The 22755-nt window shown below is 42.1% G+C and overlaps 1 protein-coding gene across 1 annotated transcript; it reads left to right on the forward strand.

The window, feature by feature from the left end:
• Positions 1-4: 4 nt before the first annotated feature.
• Positions 5-22364, forward strand: ube2h (ubiquitin-conjugating enzyme E2H). The gene is made up of 7 exons (XM_084573243.1): positions 5-401; positions 14259-14335; positions 15240-15314; positions 15408-15447; positions 16510-16562; positions 17784-17912; positions 18025-22364. Exons 1-7 carry the CDS (start codon positions 349-351, stop codon positions 18147-18149), a joined length of 552 nt encoding a protein of 183 aa, XP_084429369.1. The 5' UTR covers positions 5-348; the 3' UTR covers positions 18150-22364.
• The last annotated feature ends 391 nt before the right edge of the window (positions 22365-22755 follow it).

Raw genomic sequence — 22755 nt, forward strand, 5'->3', positions numbered from 1 at the left:
AATGTTACCTTGGAATTACATTTACTGAAAACAAAGGTGTTTAAGATGAAACTACAAAGATGGCCATTTATGGTGACGTTTTGTCGCGCATATATGACGTAGCCCGCGGAGGGATCCTTGCTTGTCAGAACCATGGTCAGAACGCTGAGAGGCAGTGAACGGCAGAGGTCTAACGTTAGCTCAGTTTCTCATTAGGATAGAGACACATTCACCTGTGAAGACGCTTTGCCGTGGACATTTCCGAAAACCAATGTTAACTTTCGGATAGTACCGTTTGCTAGACTGTCTAGCGTTTCGGGGGCTAGCTTTCAGCGTACTTATTGGCGTTCTGCGGTGGAAATAGCAAAAATGTCGTCTCCAAGTCCGGGTAAAAGGCGAATGGATACCGATGTGGTGAAACTGTATCCTTTCTGAACATAAACAACTGTCTCTCAATCGCCTGTTTGGTCAGCTATGCCTTGGCCTATAAGGAAATGTTATACGTGTAAACTGTATTCAGCGTTACTGTTTGTTTGTCTTGGCAACCCAAAGCAGAACGAGCTTTCAGTGTGAATGACTGGTGTTTTGTGTAAACAACATTTTGCTAGCAAAGCCAAGTGTTAGCTATTTCTGTCCTGCGAACCTCCAGTCGCTTATCGGGACAGCTGTATTAGCTTAATACACCGCTCACATATTCTTTTTTAGCATTTTTTTTCTCCAACGTTGTGTTTCTCGTAACAAACGTTAGCTGTCTAGCTTGTTGTCTGCGTTTGAAAATTGGTGCAACATCCGAACCAGACGCTAACGTTATTCTCCTTTTTCTTTTTTTCTTTTTTTAAAAAAAACATGAACGTCTTTCATCTTGTTGAGCCACCAACAGATCTGGCAGCGGTTAGACCGTGTAAAACACCTTTGATTTCTTTGTCCAGCTTGTTGTTTTTTTTATGGGGCAGTTAAGTCAAACTGCTCCTTCACACGTTGACACTGGAGCTTGTTTACATAACGTAAGGCCAACTGAAAATGCTGCTGTCTTTTGTTCCACTCTTAGAAACAAAAAACGTTGGCGTTATGGCAGCGTGTGTATCTTTCTGTATGTACTTAGGTTTGCTCTGTAACCCCGCTAAGGTTTTATTATTTTTTTTTTAATGCATTCGTGTTTTTCCCCCATGTGGCACTTGAAATATTGCCTTGTAACGTTGCCCAGCTGGCTAGGCTAGTCTGTTGGTTAATTTCAACATCAAAATGGCCACCTGATCAGTGTGTCTCACTGTACTTCATCAGTGTCTACAAGCAGACATGTGCAAGGCTATCATTTTAAGAGTGGTGTTAATTTGTTGTCTTTGGAAATGCAGGAACTGGAAGTGATTGTGGCAGCTGTATTTTTTTTTTTGTTTTTAAAAAAAAAAGAAAGTACAGCAGTACAGCAGGTGTCATGTGCTTGCAGTCGTTTTCACTGTGGAATGCTTTAACTTCTAGATCCAGTGAGTTTTGTCACCACGTTTGGTTCTGTTGTGTTTGTTTAGCTTCACTTCGAGCTGACAAAGGAAACTGTAGAAGTGAACCCTAACAACACCTCTCCGGTCCCGTACCCTGTTCTAGAACAGTATGAACTAGTAGTTTTTGTTTTTGTCCCTGCACAGTGGAAACCAGCTTAATGATTGGGTAGGCTGTTACTAGCCGGAAACCACAAGAGGGAGGGACTTAAAACAGCTGATGGGATGGCAGTAAAGCTTACTCAAATATGGGGTTAGTAGTGGGCTGGTCAGACTTAAACCAGAAACAAGGGGGAAGTGCCTCAACAGGTTCAGCCTAATAATTAAAAAGGAAAAGTCTTGGTAGTTTGATTTTGTGTGAATCAAGAATCTGTGTAGTCCTCCTTCGCCATATTGATATATCTTATACATCCTGCCTCATAGCATCAGATTGAATATTACTAGCCTTATTCATGTCAAAATACCAGTTGCCAGTTCATTAGGTACACTTGTGGAAACCAGCCCTTTTTTAATACAGTGATCTTGGCTTAGCTTTGTGAAAGTTGTGGTTTAAAAATAACCAAGATATCTCTTGATTCTGCTGTATTTTTATTTTGGAGCTGTGGTTTGTAGTACTATTGAACTGTATTGTGTTAAACTTACACATGTTTTTAGTATTTCGACAGCCCAGTTTAGTCAGTGGGCTAGGCTAACTAGCAGAGAGACTTTACTGTTTAGTTCAACACAGTTTTAACTGCACCACAAGCTACATCCTCCAGAATGACCATACAGCTGAATTAACCTCTTTCTTTCAATGTTTCAGCATAAACTGAACGTTATAACAGTCCTGAAGGGTGATTTGATCCGGGACTGTTCCATTAAAAAGCATTTGTTTTTGTTTTCCTAATTCCTAATTTATTGTGACTGTCTTGTTGTTTTGGCCAGAGGCATTTTTGTTATGTTTGCAAGCCAGAAAACAGTGCTTGTTTGAGCAAGTGTCTGCTTCCCACTATTACTTATGTGTAGGTTATGGCAGCTGTGAAAGGCTAGTGAAACAGACTGCACAAACATTTTTAAGGTTTGCTGCACACGCTACAGTTGCAGTACACCCCCCTCTCCATGTTGAGCGACTTGACTGACAAGCAAGAGCAGGTTTGTCCTGTGTATGCCACCTGCTCATTTCTGTACAATGACCTGTGTGTTTTACCATACCGTCCAAGACCAGGCAGCAAGAGTTGATGAGGACAGCTATGTGTGTTTAAATGTAGGCCTACAGAGTTGGGTTACACAGTTCATGGGTTCACTGCTGACTTGGCTGTTTTTTTTGTTTTTTTTTGGTGGCTGAATTAAGAAGGTCCCCAGGCTTCAGGTGGTCTCCTTCCTTCTGTTCGTGTCCCCAGAGCAAATCTAGCTGTGAAAACCTCTTTTTCTTTGCTCCCTACCCATGCGTCTCGCCCTGGTGTAACCAAAACCTGAAACTCACACCGCGTCGTAGACAGGAGCAGCTTCTGAGAGGCCTCACGCGTTAATTTGCTGTGGCCACCGGAGAGCAAAAAAAATCTAGAGCGGAGGCCGGGAGGGAATTCGTGAAAATGAATGTCAGAATGACCTCAACGAGTAGTATCACTGGGTTTAAGCTTTGTCCTAAGCAAGCTGATGGATTGCAGCCAAGTTTTAGCACTGATAGTCAGTCTTTGTGTTTAAATGCTGGTAGCTGTTCTACAGTTTAATAAAATAGTCATATAGAAGTCATTAAGTTTTGATTCACGCTGGCCTATATTTTTCTGTGTGTGCTGTTCTTTCATCGCCGTCCTTTACAGACTTATAGCCTTGAGTGGCACAAGACATCATTTATTGTCCAGTTCTTGACAGATCGGATTTCTAAACCTTAAATTAGAATTCTTGCCAATGACCTGTCCATCTTGCTCTTGGACGCGTCCCTTTCATTTTGGAACATGATGTTCTCGAGCAAGAGTCTTAGCAAAGTGTGTCATTACAATGAGCTTTATATTCAGCCTATTGTGCGGGCCTGACTGCATGCACTAAGTAGAAATCTGTGCTATTATTTGCATGTGTTCAGCATGGGTCTACTCGCTTTACAAAAGCTTTGAAGCAACAAGCTGCTGGAATTTGAGCACAGGTAAAGTACAAAGCACGGAGCCTGTTGTGGACTGGCTCTTGTGGTGTCTGACCTATTGATTTCAATGTGGAAAATAGGGCAGAGAAGAGAGCTCGTAGATTAATCCGTACAATGGTATATATGCAGTCAAGATAATCTCAACACCATAGGATATCTTGTTACTGTACTTTTGTTTTATCATAATATATTTCAACAAGAAATATTTATAATTTATCTCTTGCTTGGCACATGATAGATGAGCAGTAAGATTTTATAAATCTTATGTGGGATAATAATCACTGGACTTGTAGCTGGGGGAAATCTCATTGTTTGCATGGCTTTTCATAAACAAGCTACAGAGTTTGTTATGTAAGCCATTAACTATCCTTAGTAAAAATGTATTCACATCCTGCCAAAAGACAAACTAATGGGATCTTAACATCAAGGAGCAAAGTTTTAGGCTTGGTCTCTCAAATGAGTTAACCTAATTTTTTTTTTGAATTTGCCATTGCAGTCACTGGTCTCATGAAGTGTTTATCTTTATCAGAGCACAAGCCTGAATACTTGAGGTGTATATTTGTACATGCGGTGTATGAACCTCATTGCAGCATAGGGGCTTTTAGGTCATAACATCCCTTATCAACCTTTCAGTTTCTGCTTGAAGGTCCGGCAGTTATTGGATCGGCGTTCTCTGAAGCATGACCACCGGTAATTTTTACTGAAGACTGTAGGGAGTTGTTGGGAGGGGTGTTGCATGCTTAATCCTCCCCAGTATCCATCATGTCACCTGGCCTCAGTGCTGGTGTATATTGATCATTGGCCCCAAATCAGCTGAATCACATTATATCGTGTCCTGTGTCGTGATTGCATTTCTGTTGTCACTTTACAAGGTTAGTTGACAGATTAGCATCGCATTTTTTGATTTGTTCGAGGCAACACTTGGCCTTTAGCTGCCCAGATTTATTCCGTTTTCCACAATCACAGGGCAAATACAGGCAGGCAGGGTTCACCTCCCTTTTTGTGGAATACCAATCCTGAGCTTTATCTGTTCTACGCTTAGTGGTTCAGCCCCATTGTGCCCTTGCAACATGACATCCGGACAGCATCAGCACTGGAGTCTTTTGTGTTTCCCATTTACATGAGCCCCTGTGACCTGCACCTCCTGCTGCTGTGTCAGACCATGTCACACTGTCATGGGCAGCTAATCTGCCCTCTATTATTGCGGGACTGAACAAACTAGGTGCAGTTTGTTGTAGGGAAGGAACCAGCAGTTTTCTGCCCTTTCCTGCCTGAGAGATTGATCAAGTGAGTAGAAGCATGATGTACCCGTGAGAGAACGAGGAATTCTCTGGAGTGATGAACCTGCATAATCTAACCGTGGAATAATTCTACAGCAGTAGAAACAAATAAGCTAAGAAGGTTATAGAAAGCTTGCTGTACCATTTTTCTCTGTACTGACAGTTAAAATGGGGGTATACTGTAGATATAAAAACACACAATTAACAAAAGACATGTTGCGGTTTATCTATTCAAAAGTCCAGTTATAAGTTGCTTGGATGGAAATCATTATTTCTGACGATGGGAGTTTTTTTTTTATCTGTTGCCTACCGTTAGCCCTAAAGCCTAGTTATCATTTTGTAGTCAATGTTCACTGTGTCTCAAGGTTAATATTTAATCTGCACGTATAAGCGCAAACTCAACCCGTGATGGTACGGTGTTAAGACGGCCTAGATCATGGGTCACGGGAGTCGCAGGAAAGCTAAAAAAAGACATAATATAAAAAGTCAGTTTTGATTTGTATACAGTCAGTTATTGTGCACAGGATTTCAGGTTTTTGGTCCATTTGCTAATACTTATGAAAAGATAAAATATAAATGGTAAAAACTGTTTTCTTCCTCAGCCAACTTGTGTAAACTTTGGCGATGTGACTTTTCGAAGTACATTATACATCTCGCTATACCTTACAGAAGTGGACTCGGTGCCCCTTTAGTACAATCACAATCTCAAAGATCCCTTGCAGTCAGTCTCAAAGCTTAAATACAATAAAGTTTCTTCTTCCCCTTTATCTACATTTGGATGTGTCTTTAAATACGTGATAAATGACCCAGACAGTCTCCCAGCTCTTTATCCCTTTTATAGTTCTTCATGAGTGAACATAAGTTAACCTAGTGAATTGTAAATGAGGCCCCTTCTAGTCGGGAAGGGGGGCATCTTGATTGACAGTCCTGTTTTGGGGGTCCAGCAGCAAGGCATCTCTGACAGTAGGAGATTTGAGGCCCTCAACTGTTAATCCCATAGTGCGAACAGTGAAGCTTCCTGCACGCATGGCTGAGTTCCCTTTAGAAAAACAGATGGACTGAAGTTCCTCTCTTTGTTTAGCGTGAATTTTTTTTCTTTTTTTTTTTTTTTTTGGGAGATGCAGAGCTCTGCCTGCCTCTTGGACTCATGTGCACTTGTACTCTAATGTGGAAAATCAAAGGAGTGACCAGGGAGTAACTGCATGTTTTGCCATATAGGCCAAGGACTGTGAGTCCACTTGTCTAAATGTTGACACAAAAATGACATAATGTTTTCTCTCTGCTTAAAGAGCCTACATATAATGTTAATGGACCGTATCAAAAAAGTGCAAGCCACAGTGCCCACACCCTATACTTGACTTTATCTGCTGATTTGCTGCCGTGCATTTCTTGTCTGTGTCAAGTTGATAAAATTAGCATCTAAATTTGAAGTTAGTTTCTTAGTAGTTTCCTCAACGCGCCTGTTGAATTTTTGTCTTTACAACGGACAGCAGATCTTGTCTCTTAGATTTGCTCATTGCACTGTTACATCAGATTCAGGCCTTTGTTTCTCGTGCACCGGCTCAGTTTTGTGTTCATTAACGACCAAATCATTTGTGCGTACATGCACGCGGCTCAAACGCACGTGTGTATACACACAGAGACAGAGCTACTGCTGTAAATAGACTGTTGATTTAGCGAAGGGCTGAGAGGAGGAGCAGCTGAAGGATTCACATTTGATTGCAGTGGGTGGGCTCTCATCTCTCACCAGCAAAGACAAAGAACGTAGCCTGTGCAATTCTGTGCTGCTTCGGCTCTCACAGTGGGAGGTAGCCATCGATAGAAGTCTTGCATCAAACGAAAACCAAATCTGCGTGGCAAAGTCTTTAATAGTTTGGGTTAACTGTTGAGCATTGAGCTGACTACTTTAGTTTCATAGTTCTTTTGAGCTAGCATATTAAATTATATCATTTTATCATTTGCATGTGCAGATTGTGGCTAGCAAAGACAACTTTTTACATTTTATTGATTTTGTTTGTTGTTGAGAATGTTTACCAGAGAAGCTGTCATTATTACTGTGGCTCATATCATATGTGAAATAACATTAAATAAATAAATAAAAATAGACGTAGACCTTGTGTTTTCAAAGCAGAACTGAGACTTGGGTTAATTTACTTCCCATCCTCCCTCCAGTGAGTGCAGTGTTTAACAGCTACCAGACATTTACACTTGGATTTCAGTGAGTCAGGCCTTTGGGGCCATATGTCCATTGATATGTAAAACCTGCTGCAAGGTTTTCTTTTGCGCAGACCGCACACGCTGGTCCTCCATCAGTATTCAGACTCTCAGTGTGTCAGAAGGAGCTGGATGCTTCGAGAACAGACAGTTTAAGCCCGGCATTGCTCAATAACGGCACTCTTGAGATTTTGAAAAGATAGTAATTTGAATTCAGCATGTTGAGCGTGTCCAAGGTTTCAGTGGCGTAAAGGAGAAGCATTAATTGTTTTTTTCAAACACGCGATGTAATAGAAGTGGAAGGCAGTTTGATTCATCAAATCATGCTAGTAGCGTTATTCTATTGTCCCTCTCTGCTATAGCGTGTTCCAGCACGTTTTAGTGGAGTCTTTTTATAGGTTTGTTGTGCAGCATCTGAATGTTTTGCAGGCGGGAGTAAGCTAATGCAGCCTTAACCATCCTACCTTTGCTTCCTGTATTTTTCTTGGTGGTTGGCAAACCAGCTTAGAGGTGCATTCCTGTTATCTACTGCCGCCCCCTACCTCCGCAGCTAACCTTGGCTACAAATTATAACTGCAGTGTATGTGAGTGTAGACACAGTACATTGCCATAAAGCGGTATCAGGTGGGGTTGTATCCGAGTAATTGTACAAGTTTGTCAGTATAGCCTCAGAATTAGTATCTGGGCATCCCTGGTTCAAATTTTCATAATAGTAACGACAACAACCATGCATGCAGCAACATGTGAGTGGCTGGCTGGTAAGGAGGAGGAATTTTGAGTAACATGGTGGTTTGGTGGTAATTTACATCAGAATGAGCTCTAGTGCTTAACACGTTCGTAGTATTGGGCCAGCCCTTATGACTATGACCCTAGGAATTCCTGAGTGTCACCATCTGTCATTGTTTTTTCAGTATCTTTAACTGCTGTCCAGTTCATTCCCTGCGATAACTCAAGTTCATGAGTCATAACTGGCTGAAAGCATAGCATTACGTTATGTCCAGTGCGATTTCTAAATTGGTCAAGCAAGTACGCAAACTCTTTATTACGGTGTGCCCCTATTCTACCGTGGACCAAACCCCACATGGAAAGAATACTTCAGTGGTGTTAATGACATTTGAGTTCTGACACATTGGCTTGACAATTTGCTTTTAGCAGCAAGTTAATCTAGACTTTCCCTTTTATAAAGTTTGTGGTCTGAGCTACTGTAGTTGTAACCTTTTACAAGGAGTACTGTCTCTTCCAGGGTACTGTTTCTTTAGTCAATATTGCTAGCTAAATAAATCTGATTAGTTTTTATAATATCCCTACCGTAAATGAAAAAAAAAGTTGGTTTGAGCCAGTTGTTGTCTGGATAAATGGCAGTTGCTGGCATCTCTTGTGATTCATTCTCATTTTCATTCCCTTTTGGCTCATCATGCATTCACAGGATTATCTGCCCATGGCGTCAATGAGCTGGGGTTTTTGGTTGTATTTTTTTCTCATATTATAGAGGCAGTTCAGTCAGGCTTCAAATCTGCATTGAGCAAGGGTTTGTCTTAATGAGCAATAAAGGCAAGAAACCAGCTTGGGGGGGGAAATGTAAACCTCCTTATGAGAGGGAGACATTGGAGGAGTGGGTCACTGAGGTTGGCTGGTGACGACCACCGGGGAGAACAGTGTTTGTTTGGTGTTGAGCTGATTAAATCTCGCTCTTACTCACAGCAACACCCTGCCTATCACTGGCTCTGCCTGCTGTGGCAGGATGGTTGCTGTGCTACACTAGCTGCCTCTGTTTTCAGGCAGCAGAGTGAAGTGGAGGTCACACTGTAATCCTGCTTGGCTCAGTGCACTGCACTAATACATACAAAGTTGAATGCTCAAACACAGGCACATTGAAACACGGGACTGGACTGGAGATATTCATTTACCTCAGGCCTTATATCTCAGCTCATCTTGGGAGAAAGCTTTTGTTGTTGGTGAAGTGTTGGTATTGACTCAGTTGTCTGTTTTTTTTGTTGTTGTTTTTTTTTTCAGCTGCACATGCCTTGTTTTTGTTCTTTCTTTCAAAATGTAGCTGGAAGCCTTTGAAAGAAGCCTTCTTCTCTGTCTAGGTAAAGAACATTACTATGTGCATTTCTCTTGGTAGTGAAGGAAGCCTCCCTATTGCTTAAACCCTGAGGACAGCTGTTATATTTCCTGCCTTTCATCTGCAAGGTCTTTGATTGTACATTGTTGCTACAGTTGGTGTGTGTGAGGGAGAGAAAACGAAAGAGAGGTGGCTGCCTCAGAGTTCCTCATCTCTAAACAGAGATGTGCCCTTAAATTTTGACAATTTTACTTGCATCCAAGCTTGCACAGCTTCTCTATTTTTTTTTTAAGGCTATACAAGCTGCGTCTTGTTCTTTTTCTTGCAATTTAATACAATCCATACCATGTTCAGAACAAACTTGCTTTATAATGCCTAACGTTTGCACTTTTCAAATCTCTCGCTAATATTGACATGGTTGTCACCTTGTAAACTGGCTTGCCTTTATCACCTATTATAGCATAAATCTTCTTACTAAAGTCAAACCCAGTGTGTACACATCATCATTGGCCTTCAGTCCACACCAACAATAGGTGCTTTCAGTGCTTTCAGACCCAACTGTTTTGGAGACTCCCAGAGAGAAACTACCTACTGGGGAGCTGCTGGTGGAGGGGATATTGCTGTCGGTACATTTCTCTGACTTTTTTTCTATTTTTAGCTAACGTTTTCCAGTGTTATTTATTATAGCATAGTATAGTATTTGTTTTAATTCACAGTTGCACAGTCACCATGCGCAAAAAGTCCCTACCCTGAAGTAGGATCTAAAGGGACCATTAAAAGGAGCGTTCTCAGCTCTTGCAGTATAACGGGGTACTTTCCTCAACAGTTTTAGGAATTATAAAAAGGTTCCTGCGTCTCGAAAGTGCCTAATGTCATTCTCATCCACAGCCTTCAAGGCCAGATCAGCATTCACCAGGTCGAACACTCATTTCCTTTGTACTGCATTTTCGCCGCCTTTTCTTTCACCTTTCTTTGACTTTTCAAAAACTCCCTTCATCATCTTCTCTTGCTCTTTTGTCCCCTTTTTTCAGCCCTTGGCTCCGTTGGCTGGCCTTATTCTCTCCTTTTAAGTTCAACCCCCTCCCTGCTGTCTTTTTTGGGGGGATTTTTAGTGCCTTTCATCATGCAGTGACTTCTCAGCTTTGCTTTCTCCCAGTGAAACGGTGTCTTTTGCTGGTCAGTGACATTAATAACTGAAAATTCTTCATGGTGTCCCTTCTGTTATTCAGTAACCCCGTTCTCTCCCCATTTCTAAAAAAAGTATTGCTTGAACCCAGAGCGGTCAGCAGGTGGTCATAGTATTGTATGCAGAGATGTAAATGGCGTAAACTAGCCTGCGTAGTAAGTTTCAAATGTACAAAGATACATAAAACATATACAATATTTTCTTATATGACTGAAAAGTGAGTTTAAAATGAGAAAGAGAATGAGTAGATAATGTTGGATTGGTTACCTTTCCATAGAGTGGGCTTTTCCTGAGTGCACTGAAACAAGCCAGTGCCAACAACTGCCGTCTCCAAGAGGGAAATGTTTGAGCGTATTTGACACCACATTGTGAAACGGAGTGCTGTTTATGATTCTCCATCATGTTTGTTTTCCATTCTTGGAAAGAGGTTGGTCAGGATGGGATATTTTGATCCCGGCTCAGGCAGGGATAGTTGCCTGAATGGACCAGAAGAAAAACAAGACATGTCTAGGCCACAGCCGTAAATGCTATTTACTGCATATTTTTGCAATTAGGTATTTAAATGTGCTTTATGAAGTTAAATAAAAATCAGGATAACGTTGACCTGAAGTAAACTTTAAGAGGATAATTGGTACCCTGAAAGTAGCTCTTTTAGACCCATTCTTTCAATGCAGTTTTTTCGCTTGCGAGCTAGTGTTTTCAAATGTCTACGTCCTTATATGACGAAAGTCTTGCAATGAAATGTGTTAACACACGACACTGGGTTGCTGTTGCAATAAGGGCCGCTTGAGGATGTGTGTGTATGTTCGTCAGGATTGATTGGGCCATTGTTTATCAGATTATGTGTGTCTCTGTAAAAGGATATTGACGTGATGCCGTCCACAGATTATGACTTATCTATACTAATCCAAGGTGGGGGGATGGACAGATCGTCATTGTACTAGGAACGACGAACAAGTCAATACATAACCTTGATCAAAAACACATTTGTTTTTTTGAGTTAATTGCCTGTCACCCGGTTAGGATTGAATGAAAAACAATGACTTTGCTTAAATGAAAACCATCAACTCACATTCATCATTCAATTAATTAGTTGTGGGGGGGCAAAAAAAATAAAAATAACCTGCACATTATGTCTAGATTAGCCATATCTGCCATGTTGCACTCTACCTGGCAGGCATATCAGCCTAAATGAATTAGAAATAAACACAACAAGTTGGCATTTGCGCCACATGAAAGTCACCTTCCCTCGTTTCTGATAAGTTCATTAAAGCCAATCTCGTTAAACACAAACCTTGATAGAGTTTCCTAATGCGGACAGTTTAGCCTACCATTTTCAAACAAAGCTGTGCGCCTGGTTGGTCGTTGAGCTGTGAGAATACATTACGTCAACTCCATATTTACTTGTACTGTACATCCTGCCTATCCAGTTTTGTGGCCGTCCACTCAGCTACCTAGCTTTTGGCTGGCTGAGTGGCAGTTTGCCAAACACGCTCATGATCCATCTTCCACTCCCTCAAACAGTTGGGAATTTACAAGCTCTACCATTAACTTCCTTCTGTTCTAACAGCCATGCCAAACTCCTTTTGTAGTGTGAGGGAGGCATTGTTGATTGTGCCTTATAGTTATTTTGTGGGTGGAAGAAACTATTATTTGGAGCTTTGGGCCTTGCTGTATGAAACTATAGGCCAGGGAGTAACGCCACTGTGAGTAATATGTTTTCTGGGAACACGTGTCTGAATATGAGTAATATGATGATGCTTTTGAGGAGGGTGGGGTTGGTGAGGGATTGTGTTTGTAAGAGCATTGATTGATAGACGGTTTCTCAGTCCAGCTTCACATACTGTACATGCTTACAAGTGATGTGTGTGTGTGCGCGTGTTCACATCATTATCGCGGGAGTGCAACACCGTGTCACACGTAAGTCAGTGCAATATGAGCTGCTTTCTCTCCACCGTTCTCCTCTTCTCACGTGGTCCCGCTGTGGTTATGTGATTGTCATGTACGTCATTAAGACCCCCGGCTTTGCGTTTGTTCTTTCCCGTAAATTTGACTCACACTGCTGTGACAGTATCTCGTAAAACCTCGCCTCCTAAACGTCAACAAGCGTCCGCAAGTCGACGTGAAAATCTGGCACGCCGACATCTCGGCCCCGTCTCGGCCATCTCGGTCCGTATGGCCAATGTCAATTAGCCTGCAGTATAATCGGTGTTGATTCAACCTCATTAATAGCTTATCCCCCACCACGCCACACTGCTGTCGTCCATAACATAACACACACACACAGTCCATACCATCCCCCTCCTCGGTGTAGCAGTGCACACATTCACTCACACACCAGTGGTTTCAGTATTGGTTAGGTGCATAGCTGTCCTTACAATGAAGGGCAGAACGGGGTGAGCTGCAGAATGTAAACATAATGCACGTTATAGTGACGTACTGGAGAAATTGGGTTTCTTTAAGCCCAGGGCTAGTTGTTGTTCTGCTGGTGAGCTTTAGATGAGTGTTCTTCTCCTGGTGTCAGGGCTTATCCTCTGCCTCGGACTTCGCATCACAGTCTCAAAATGACTCCTTGACTCAAACTGTCCGAACAGAGAGGTTCCTCTTCTGTCTGACAATGACACATTTCCTTGCTGAAGCCAGGGATTCAGTCTGCTCCTAGCAGACTCAACCAGAGCTTAAAATAACCTCCAGTTTGATTTAACCCTTTAGGGTCAGTGCTACTGCTAATGGGATACACTCTCAATCAGGATTGACAAGCCAGCTGCTACTGTGTGGCATGGAAAACTGATTTTTTATTTTTTTTTTATCCCATCTCTGGTACCTTCTCTCTGTAATGCACGCTTGTAATTTTCCTCTTTCTCTTACACATGCTTATTTGCTTGATCAACCTCTCGGCTTCAGTTTCATTTCCTGTTAATCCTTCCCCTGATCGCATGAAAGGGAAATCGTTTCTCTGTGATGGTTTTCTGTTACAGTGGAGAGTGAGAAGAAATTGTGTCCATGTACTGTAGGTGTAATGTTGGATTTGACCTAAGACGCACTGAATGAAAATAAAATACCATCCTTCAGGGTGTGTTGCAATCGCTTCTGCAACTGCGGTAGCAGAAGAAAACACTGAGTGATTTCTTTCACCAACAGTCATCAGCTGTGAGTGAAAAAGGATATGGGGTAGATGATATGGGTAAATAACAGGTTTTCTAAATCTCAGCCGTTATGTTTGCAACTGAATCGAGCATCTAAACACTTAAGGCTTGAGTTTTGGATAGTGGGAGTTCCTACACTTGCATTTCCTCTTGTGCAAACGCTACATGAAACAAGTTAAATCATAAATTAGGTACTCCAAGCAAAGTTATTTGTGAAGCTTCTTCATTACTCGAACCTGGTCAATGTAGCGAGCACAGTGGGTTTTCCCAGTAGAATGCCTGATAACACAAATTTATAGAACTTGAAGGGGCGATTACAGAGCGGCAGATGGAAAGAGAAGTGCAGTTATGGGTGAGCCTGTCGTATTCAGTATCAAGCATTTAATTCAGTTTGCCGAAGGACAACGTGCCCTGAAGCTATTGGTTGTCATTGAATGCGAGTCTCCAGGACAAGGCCTCAGAGCAGAATCCACAAGTAATTTTCTTGCATTGATTTGTTTTCATTATCTGTCCAAAGCTATCATTTCTCTCCTTCGTCTTCATAACTTTGTATTATATAAAATTATCGCGCGTAGGAGAGAGGAAAAAGGTCAGACTCTTTGCCTGCTTCCTTGCAGCAGTGCATGTGATGATGTGCAACGCTGAAAACAACCGCGGCTGATTACCATTTTCTAGAGAAGCCAAAGCATTAGTGACCCTGAATCATATTCGTGACTTGGGTTAATGTTTGTTTGTGTGTCTTTGCAATCGTGAAGCTGTTCTCCTTAACAGTCGCGCAGCATCGAGAGCAAGCATGAAGTCACCATCCTCAGTGGACTCAATGAATTTGTAGTGAAGTTTTTCGGACCACAAGGAAGTAAGTGTTTCTCTCTTCTGATTTAACAAAGATGTTTCTTTTTGGCCTGACACATTAAACCATTAAATGTTCCCAATTTGCTGCAGAAACCTCATCCGTGCTAATAAATGTGTTTTGGGAGATTTAGAGCTTGTTTTCATCCAGGTTCCAAGTTTTCTGCGCTTCTCACGCTAGTAATAGTAAATATTGTCCTGCTTGAACCCCAAACAGAGCATGTAAGGACGCTGAATGTTGTTCTGAGTGCAGCTAATGCAGGAAAATCTGTCTTTCGCTCGTTTGGAAAATATATAGAAAGGTGCTTTGCAGCAAGCCAGGAACGTAAAACCGATTGAAACCAGGCCTGAGGTCATGAAGTGTAAAACATAGTGTAGTCAGGCTTGAGGAGAGTGGCCTCATCAGCAGGAAATACTTATTTCAGATTCTCTTTGCAGCATCTGTCACACCACAACCACTACCACTTATGCTTCAATAAGAAGAAGAAGAAGTGGGTGCGTGACCCTGTTTATGATGCCTCGAAACTATGTAAAGCAACGCTAGCTGCCATTCATCCTCAACAAGAGCGTTTGCAGTCAGTTCAGTTTCAGCACACCGCATGAGGCTCCTGTTACACACAGCTATTCTGGGAGACACACTCACAGGATCCTTTCCTCTTTGATGTCGATGCATTATTATTATTTGAATTAATTTGGAAGTAAAGAATCCTCCAGGGCCGAAAACGCATTGCTGCATAAAATGGCAGTGACGTGTGTAGCTCATGTGTAGTGCAGAAAATTGACACAACTCTGCAGTCTAATCCATTTAGGAGCGCGGAGGCTTGGATGTGTTGTGCGGTAGAATAAAAAGTCTATTCTCTGTGCTTAGCACTGTTTTTTGATTATTTCCTGTGTCCCGTCCTTATGTGCAGCGCCGTACGAGGGAGGCGTGTGGAAAGTGCGAGTAGATCTTCCTGATAAATACCCATTCAAATCGCCATCTATAGGTAGGAGATCTACCTACACATAACAGGATGATTATATCACAGTTTGGAGTGTCTTCTTAACACACTGAGCACATTTCTGCTTTACCTTTTCAGGATTCATGAACAAGATTTTTCATCCCAACATTGATGAAGCGTGAGTTGATTTCAGCCATGTACTTGTTGAAATGATTTTTTTCGTGGTTTCTGTTCATTTGAAAGCTGGAGTGCTGATTTTTCTTTCCCTTTTGTTGATGAGAGTGAACACTTTCTAGGTTCTACTTCATTGTTCCTGACCTCCAGAGACGGTGAATTCATACATAGCCTAATTCGTCTCTTTCCCTACTATTGATTCCCCTCTTAGGCTCTGGCAAGCTACCATTGTTGGTTGAAGTAAAACACATTCTTACCAGTGTGCCAGAGCAGGAATTACACCACAAGAAAATAGATTTAAAGCTACAGTTTGCCCGCAAATTCCAGAGAGATTCAACTCATCAGCATTGTGTGAACCCGTTTGGCAAGAGCTTGAATGTAATAGGCGACACTCAATAGCTGTGGAATTGCAGTCCCTGAGCCTTGTGTATTTCCAGCCTGTTGTTGTGTAAACTAAAAAAACATTGGTGGAAGTCATCCGTTTTTTCTTTATTTTTTCAGTGTGTTTTTGTTTGTCTGGGCTCAATAGCACACTGTTTAGACGGCAGATCCTCTGACAAACAGGCTGAACCCGTGCCTCCTTAATTGTTCACCCGGGCTGTTCTCATCAAAACGTTTCACATTCATCACCAGAAGACAGCTGACAAAATGCGAACACTGATGTTTGACAGGGTCAAGTTCTATGATGTCTTTGTCTACAGTTAGTCTTGATGGAGAATGGCCAAATAGCATGTAAGGTCCGTGGTAAATATATCCAAGACATGTGGTTCAAAACATGTCAACAATAATAAAGTCAGGAGATTAGTTCAATAACTGAAGCATCCATGAGGTTATTCATTGGCCTATATTTACCCTGACAGACGAACATAGTCACATGATATCTCACAAGTAAACAAGATTAAACAGTTGGAAGGAGTATATGTGTTGTGTCCTTTTTAAGTTTTCATTTCTCCGTCACATTTAAGCCTTTGTTGAATAACTGAAACCCTCTTTCAACGCCACAAGGAGTCACACAGATTCCCTTAATCTTTGACCCTCTGACTCTGTTTTCCTCTCGGTTTCCCAGGTCAGGGACGGTGTGCTTAGATGTCATCAACCAGACATGGACAGCCCTTTATGGTGAGTGGCCACGCTGTGCATGTGCCCATATTAAGTTCCCCCCGCTGAGAGCGTGTGTGATTATGTGTGAAGAACGTGACACGGAGCCATCGGCACAAAAAAAAAAAGACTGGTGACCACCTGCTTGTTAAGTGTGGGCCCATGAAACAGTGGAGACCCTAATCTACTTACCAAGGAGAAAGGTGAACACTAATGAGGTAATACCTTCGCCCAGCAAGGTCAGGCAATGGTCACCTTAGACGGGAATGATTTAGTGTCTTGTCTCCTGTAACAGACATTCTCACATACTCTGGGTGGCAGTGATTATACTTCCTGTTATGCTGCGTTTCTCGCCCAGTTGCTCTTCTCGCTGTGTCTTTTCTGCTGCACTCCATGTCCTCGTGCCCTTCTCTCTGCATATTTTCCCATTAATTTCCCATTACATCCCCTCCACAGTACTAAAATAGCATTTGGGCAGTATTAATGACTTTACAGTCGCATACCTAGCAGATGTTTCAGCATCCCTTCGATTTTTATCGTAACTAGATTCAGGAGAATATCAGAGCCCTAAATGGTGTTTGTGTAACTGGGTTAAAAATGAATTGAAATGATCTGAAAACCATTCATTCCTGTGTTTTTCTTCTGTTGGTAAATCAGGTCAGCTTTTCTAGAGAATCACATGTGTGTGACTTACCTTTGTTTGTGCTTGTTTAACACACATACAGATTTATTCGAGTGTTTAAAGGAAGAACATCAGATTGGACAAACGTGCAAAGAATCGGCTAATCAAGCGAGCATTGTGTGAAATGAGTCACAGCAAAAGCAACTGATTTAATCATTTTTGTTCCTGCACAATAGACCGGGGGAAGTGTTTGTGACTTAAACGGACTCAACAGTGACACCTAGGAGGCAAGAGGAGAATTGCAGGCTGTCTGCTAGGCCTCAGCCTGCTGCTAGACATCTAGTGAAAGGGATTAGTGTGGCTCTAGTTTCCATGAAGCTATCGGGCTGAGGATTTTAAATTTGTGGTCTGCTAAGTAGTATATGCACAGTGCATACAGTAGATTAGACGGATAATTTTCAAAATAACGGGTGAACACTTCTCCACCGTGTTCTTTTAGATTGATTGTGAGATTCTGGAGAAACCGACTGCCATTAAATGATGAGCAGTTCATATAATTATCTTTAGCTTAATTCTTTCAGCTTTCAGCGACATGATCACGTGTTGTCTTCTTCCCCCAGATCTGACCAACATCTTTGAGTCGTTCCTGCCTCAACTGCTGGCTTACCCAAACCCCATCGATCCCCTGAATGGTGATGCAGCTGCCATGTACCTTCATCGGCCAGAGGAGTATAAGCAGAAAATCAAAGGTTCGACCTGATTTAAAAATATATATGTTGCATTTAGATGAGGCTGTTGGAGTACTGCACGTGCAAATTCATAAAAATTATATTAATTACATTTTTTTGTTTACTTCCACAGAGTACATCCAGAAATATGCAACAGAGGAGGCTCTGAAGGAGCAGGAAGAGGGGGCAGGCGACTCTTCATCTGAAAGCTCCATGTCTGATTTCTCAGAAGACGAAGCCCAGGACATGGAGTTGTAGTAATAGGAGGGCTCCCCCATCCCTCCCCCTCCTTTAACCCCCACAGAGACTATATTTGATTTCCTAACCATGAGAAAGCAGACTTATAATATTCATATTTAAACAAGTTGATTTTTTTTATTATTATTATTATTATTATTACTACTAAACAAGGATTTTTATGGATATCTAGCCTTTTGGTGTGTTTGACAGACACCCGTCCCGTTCTGTAGCCGTTTCTCCCTTCACAGACGTCGCGATTCACATCCTCTGCCTGCTATCTCTGCGTTTCGTTAGGTGCGTCATGTAGGCTGTTCCCCTGTGAACATTTGATTTCTCTGCTCAGATTTCACCTTAGAAGAAAAGTTTCAGTTTGACCTGAATCGTCTTTTCTTTTCCCACAATGCTAACCGATCCCGACCGACGTTTTGTTAGCTGCTCCGCCGCGAAGCTGCTTGTATGTTGCTTGGCCCCGCTGTACGTCTCCGCTTTCTGTAGTCAAGACAGTATTTGAGACGAGGACACTCACTCATAAATCAACCCTGAATTCTCCCCAAGCTTTTTCAACGTCCTAACTGAGGCGCGCCGGGAAAACACACGTCTTTCTTCCTCGTTTAGTTTGAATGCTGCGTTGGCTGTTACGTTACTTTTTTTGTTACCTCTTTGTTGACCCCCTGCAGCCGCCTGTTTACACGTGCCACCGCGACAAGGTCGGGGTCTTGGAAAACAAATTGATTTAATGCATGTCTCGTTACAGGGGGACTGACTGAGTGCGATGGCAAAGATGCGCTCTAGGTGCCGGGCTTTGTGGAGCCTACGCGCTAACTGCACAAGCTGTAAGGTTGCTGCTCACAAGCGAGGAACAGCTCTACTGTAAGGTTTTTGTGGACATTCAGGTCAGACTCGCTTGGTATTGTGGGAACTGAAACTAGACCAGAGCTACCCTTTAACCATCTGACCATGCAAGCTTCCTGTCTGGAGGCGTCTCGAACGTTTTCATTGGGTAGGGTGCCTCTGTATTATGGTCACCAAACCTGGTCAAGAATGACTTTTTCTGGCGTCGTTAGTATTATTTTTTTTTTCTGTCTATTTGCTAAAGTCTGTTTTGATCTGAATAAAAAGCAACAAAAATGGTCATATGGTTACTGAGGCGATCTGATTTGTGACTCTACGTGCAAGTTAGCGTTGTATCGGCCCTCCTCACATTCCACCGCAGCTCGGATATCTGCTCCAGTGCATGCCCTTCATATTGGTCTGATCTGTGGTGTGTACCCAGACTGCATCCACCGGACTCTTTGTCTGCTTACCAGGATCTCTGTTTGGAGATTATAAAATAAGAGCCCAATATATATATATAAATATATATTTTTCCTTTGTTGAGGAGAATTAACGTGTACAGGTTTGACTTCTTAACTGAAAAAAAAATAATAATAATTCTAGCGTTATTCATTGTTGATTCAGTGAAGATGTAAATCCACGACGGGTGGAGAGAAATTGCAGCCTTGAGTTTTGTTTTTCCCCTACTTTTATTTCCTCACGTTTGTTCCCGATGGGGGGGTCAGCACGTTCGGATTCTTTTTTTTTTGTGTGTGTTTGTGTGTGTGTGTGTGTGTGTGTGTGTGTGTGTGTGTGTGTGTACAGCATATATACCATGTACAGTGATAGGACATGAAAACTCAGTGTTGAACCCAAAACACTGACCCAGTGTTTGCTCGTCGAGGCTCGCGCGGCGGCGGTCCGACCACCTTGTAAACCTTGAAACGTATTCACTTCGTAGATCGCAGTAAGAATCACCGGTCGCTCTGTGGCAGAGTTTTGGGGCCCCGAGTGGAAGATTGGAGGCTGAATCACACTTGGGAGGTCACCTCATCACCCCGATCTCACCTCCCTCTTCTGTGCCTCGTCATTGAAGAAGTCCAAAAAAAAAAAAAAAAGAAACAGCCACGGATAACTTCTAGAAAAACCAGAAAAGCACATTCTTTTAACTCGCTTTTATTCTCCTCCTCCTCCTGCAGCTCGATCCTGTACAATTTGTGATATGACATCTAAAGTTCGTGGCAGATTACGTAGGGGAACTACCCGGGGCTGAGTGGCGTGGCGTTCATTTGAGCTAATGTAGGATTGTTAGACTTTTAAGGCTCAGGTTTGAAATACAGTTTGGTTGTATCTTGCATAGCGATTAACATATTTTCACCCAGAAGGTTCTGAAAGGATGGAAATCATGCTAATATTTGTTTGAGCTGTGTTTTTGACATGTCCAGGGTAGTTAGTTTTGCTGGGTGGTGACTTCAACTAAACATAATGCTATGTGGCTGTCTTACAGATAGAGTTAGGTAGTTTTGGTATACTTACCGGATAAAGCGTTCATCAGATTATTAGTCTGTCTTGTGGTTGTATGTGAGATACCCCATAGACATGCCTGCTTTGTCCTTTCAGATTCAGAGTTGTACAGATGAGTGATTTCAAACTAGGGTGACCTGTAGCGAGTAACTGTACAGAAATCAAAAGTGTGGTTCAGCCCTTTCATTATTTTTTTTTTTTTTTTTTGGACTTTCTCCACAAGCATGATTTATCGTAACAGCTCCGTGCTAATGAATATCACCACATTTGAACGCGGGCGCACCTCCTTTGTTCGCTTTTAATTTTCAATATTTATCAGAAGACTGTTTTAAGATGTGGGATAATAATTTCTCTCGTCCGGCCTGAGGAGGTTTTGGAGCCGTTTTAACTGCGATGGTCGAGGCAGTATACAGCTACATGAATGTTTTACATGTGTTTGTGGTGAACTTCCCCATTCTCACAACTGGCTTGTCTTTTTTCTTTCCCCCCTTCTAAGCTGCCTATAAAAGACCCCCTTTTTGGTTTTGTTTGTTTTTTTTTAATCTCGCCATGAAGCACCATCGATGGAAGTTATGATTCAGCTAAATTATCGCTCTGGTGAGAAGTTGATCTTAAGATTTTTTTTTTTTTGTTATGAGACAAAGTTTTACTTTTTGTGCAGTATTGTACCTGAAAGTAATAGTAATAAAAAAAAAAAAAGCACATTACGATGCAGTGGTGAAACAGGGAACTACTTTTTGTCATTTTTACAGAAACAAAAAAAGAAAAAAGAAAAAGACATGGGTTTGGTTTTCAGCACTGTTTGCATCTGCTGAGCAATAAATTGATGATCTACTCAGCTGTGGCCTGGTGTTGCTCTGGTAAACCATCGGATCATTTCAGTGGCCTCCTTTTTTTTTTTTTTTCCTCTCTCTTAACTCCCCATACATGCTTACACAGTGTTAAGACAGATTACTGCCTTTTTATTATAAATTGGGTTACCTTTAACTCAAGGACTAAAGAGAATCCCCGCAAGCCAGTGAATGATTGTGTTTCCCACTGCAACTTGAATTCTAAATTAGTTTTGAATAGAAAAAAAAAAAAAATGTTTATTGTGCTTTTATTTAAGTTCCTTTTTGGCTTTCTCCCCTGAAATGTCAAAATCCTGAGTGGAAACCTCCACAGGAAACCTAGTACACGACTATAATCACACAAATGAATGCACACACCTTGCTTTATGTAATAAGAATGAAGGGCCTAGGGTTTAGCAAACGAACTGGTGGACCGTGAATCCATAGACAAGACGTCTGAGGCCCGTTCTCTGTTTTATCAGCACAGCTGCAGAGAACCAACACCCTGATCCTGTAAAATCACTATCACACCACCACCACCACCACCACCACCACCCCCATGTGTTGACTGTGTTCCCCCCCGGGCAGTTGCATGCTTCTGGTGTGGAGTCGAGGTCTCGCTCGGTGCAAACCTCCCCTTCTGTCTCGTGCTCGTGTGTGGATTTGTGCTGGGCCGGCCGCTGCCGTCAGGGGACTTAGCAGGCGCACACACACACGCACACAGCATGGAAAACGGCAGTTTTTAAGAAAAAAATAAATAAATAAAATATAAACTATGTATTTGGTACCTCGTGTGTGATACTGGAGGGTTTGAAAAGTCAAAAGGTTTATTTTTTGGGGGGTGGGGGTTTTGAAAAGTCCATTCTTGGTCTTCTTATTTTTATCACCTTCTTTGCCCTCCTTGTTTTTTGTTTTTTTTTGTTCTGTTTTTTTTTCTTTGCATTGTGAAGTGGGCATGCTTGTCAAAAAGACAAATGCTCTCTATTAATAGGCTTATAACCTCATAAATAGTTGTGTATAAAATAAACTGTTATAACTTCTTTTTTAATAAAACATTCAATGTGTATAGACGGTCTCTGTCTGAGATTGATTGCCGTTTTGTGTTTCCGTATTTTGCAGGCGCTGACAAGAAAGTGACTAAACCTCATATGTATTTCTTAATATCTTTATGTAAAGGTCCCGGGTTCGAATCCATGGGCCGACTGGGGCCTTTCTGTGTGGAGTTTGCTTGTTCTCCCTATGTCTGCGTGGGTTCTCTCCGGGTACTCCGGCTTCCTCCCACCGTCCAAAGACATGCTGGTTAGGTTAATTGGTGATTCTAAAATTGGCCGTAGGTGTGAGTGTGAATGGTTGTCTGTCTCTCTGTGTTAGCCCTGCGATAGACTGGCGACCTGTCCAGGGTGTACCCTGCCTCTCGCCCGATGACAGCTGGGATAGGCTTCAGCAGACCCCGCGAC

Source organism: Chelon labrosus, assembly GCF_963514085.1.
Source record: "Chelon labrosus genome assembly, chromosome: 23".
Lineage (NCBI taxonomy): Eukaryota > Metazoa > Chordata > Actinopteri > Mugiliformes > Mugilidae > Chelon > Chelon labrosus.

Bases quoted from the DNA above. Each gene is read 5' to 3' on its own strand.
- ube2h (XM_084573243.1), top strand. From the start codon at position 349: ATGTCGTCTCCAAGTCCGGGTAAAAGGCGAATGGATACCGATGTGGTG. The intron at 402-14,258 runs GTATCCTTTCTG...ACAGTCGCGCAG, and splicing joins GATACCGATGTGGTGAAACT to CATCGAGAGCAAGCATGAAG. The intron at 14,336-15,239 runs GTAAGTGTTTCT...CCTTATGTGCAG, and splicing joins GTTTTTCGGACCACAAGGAA to CGCCGTACGAGGGAGGCGTG.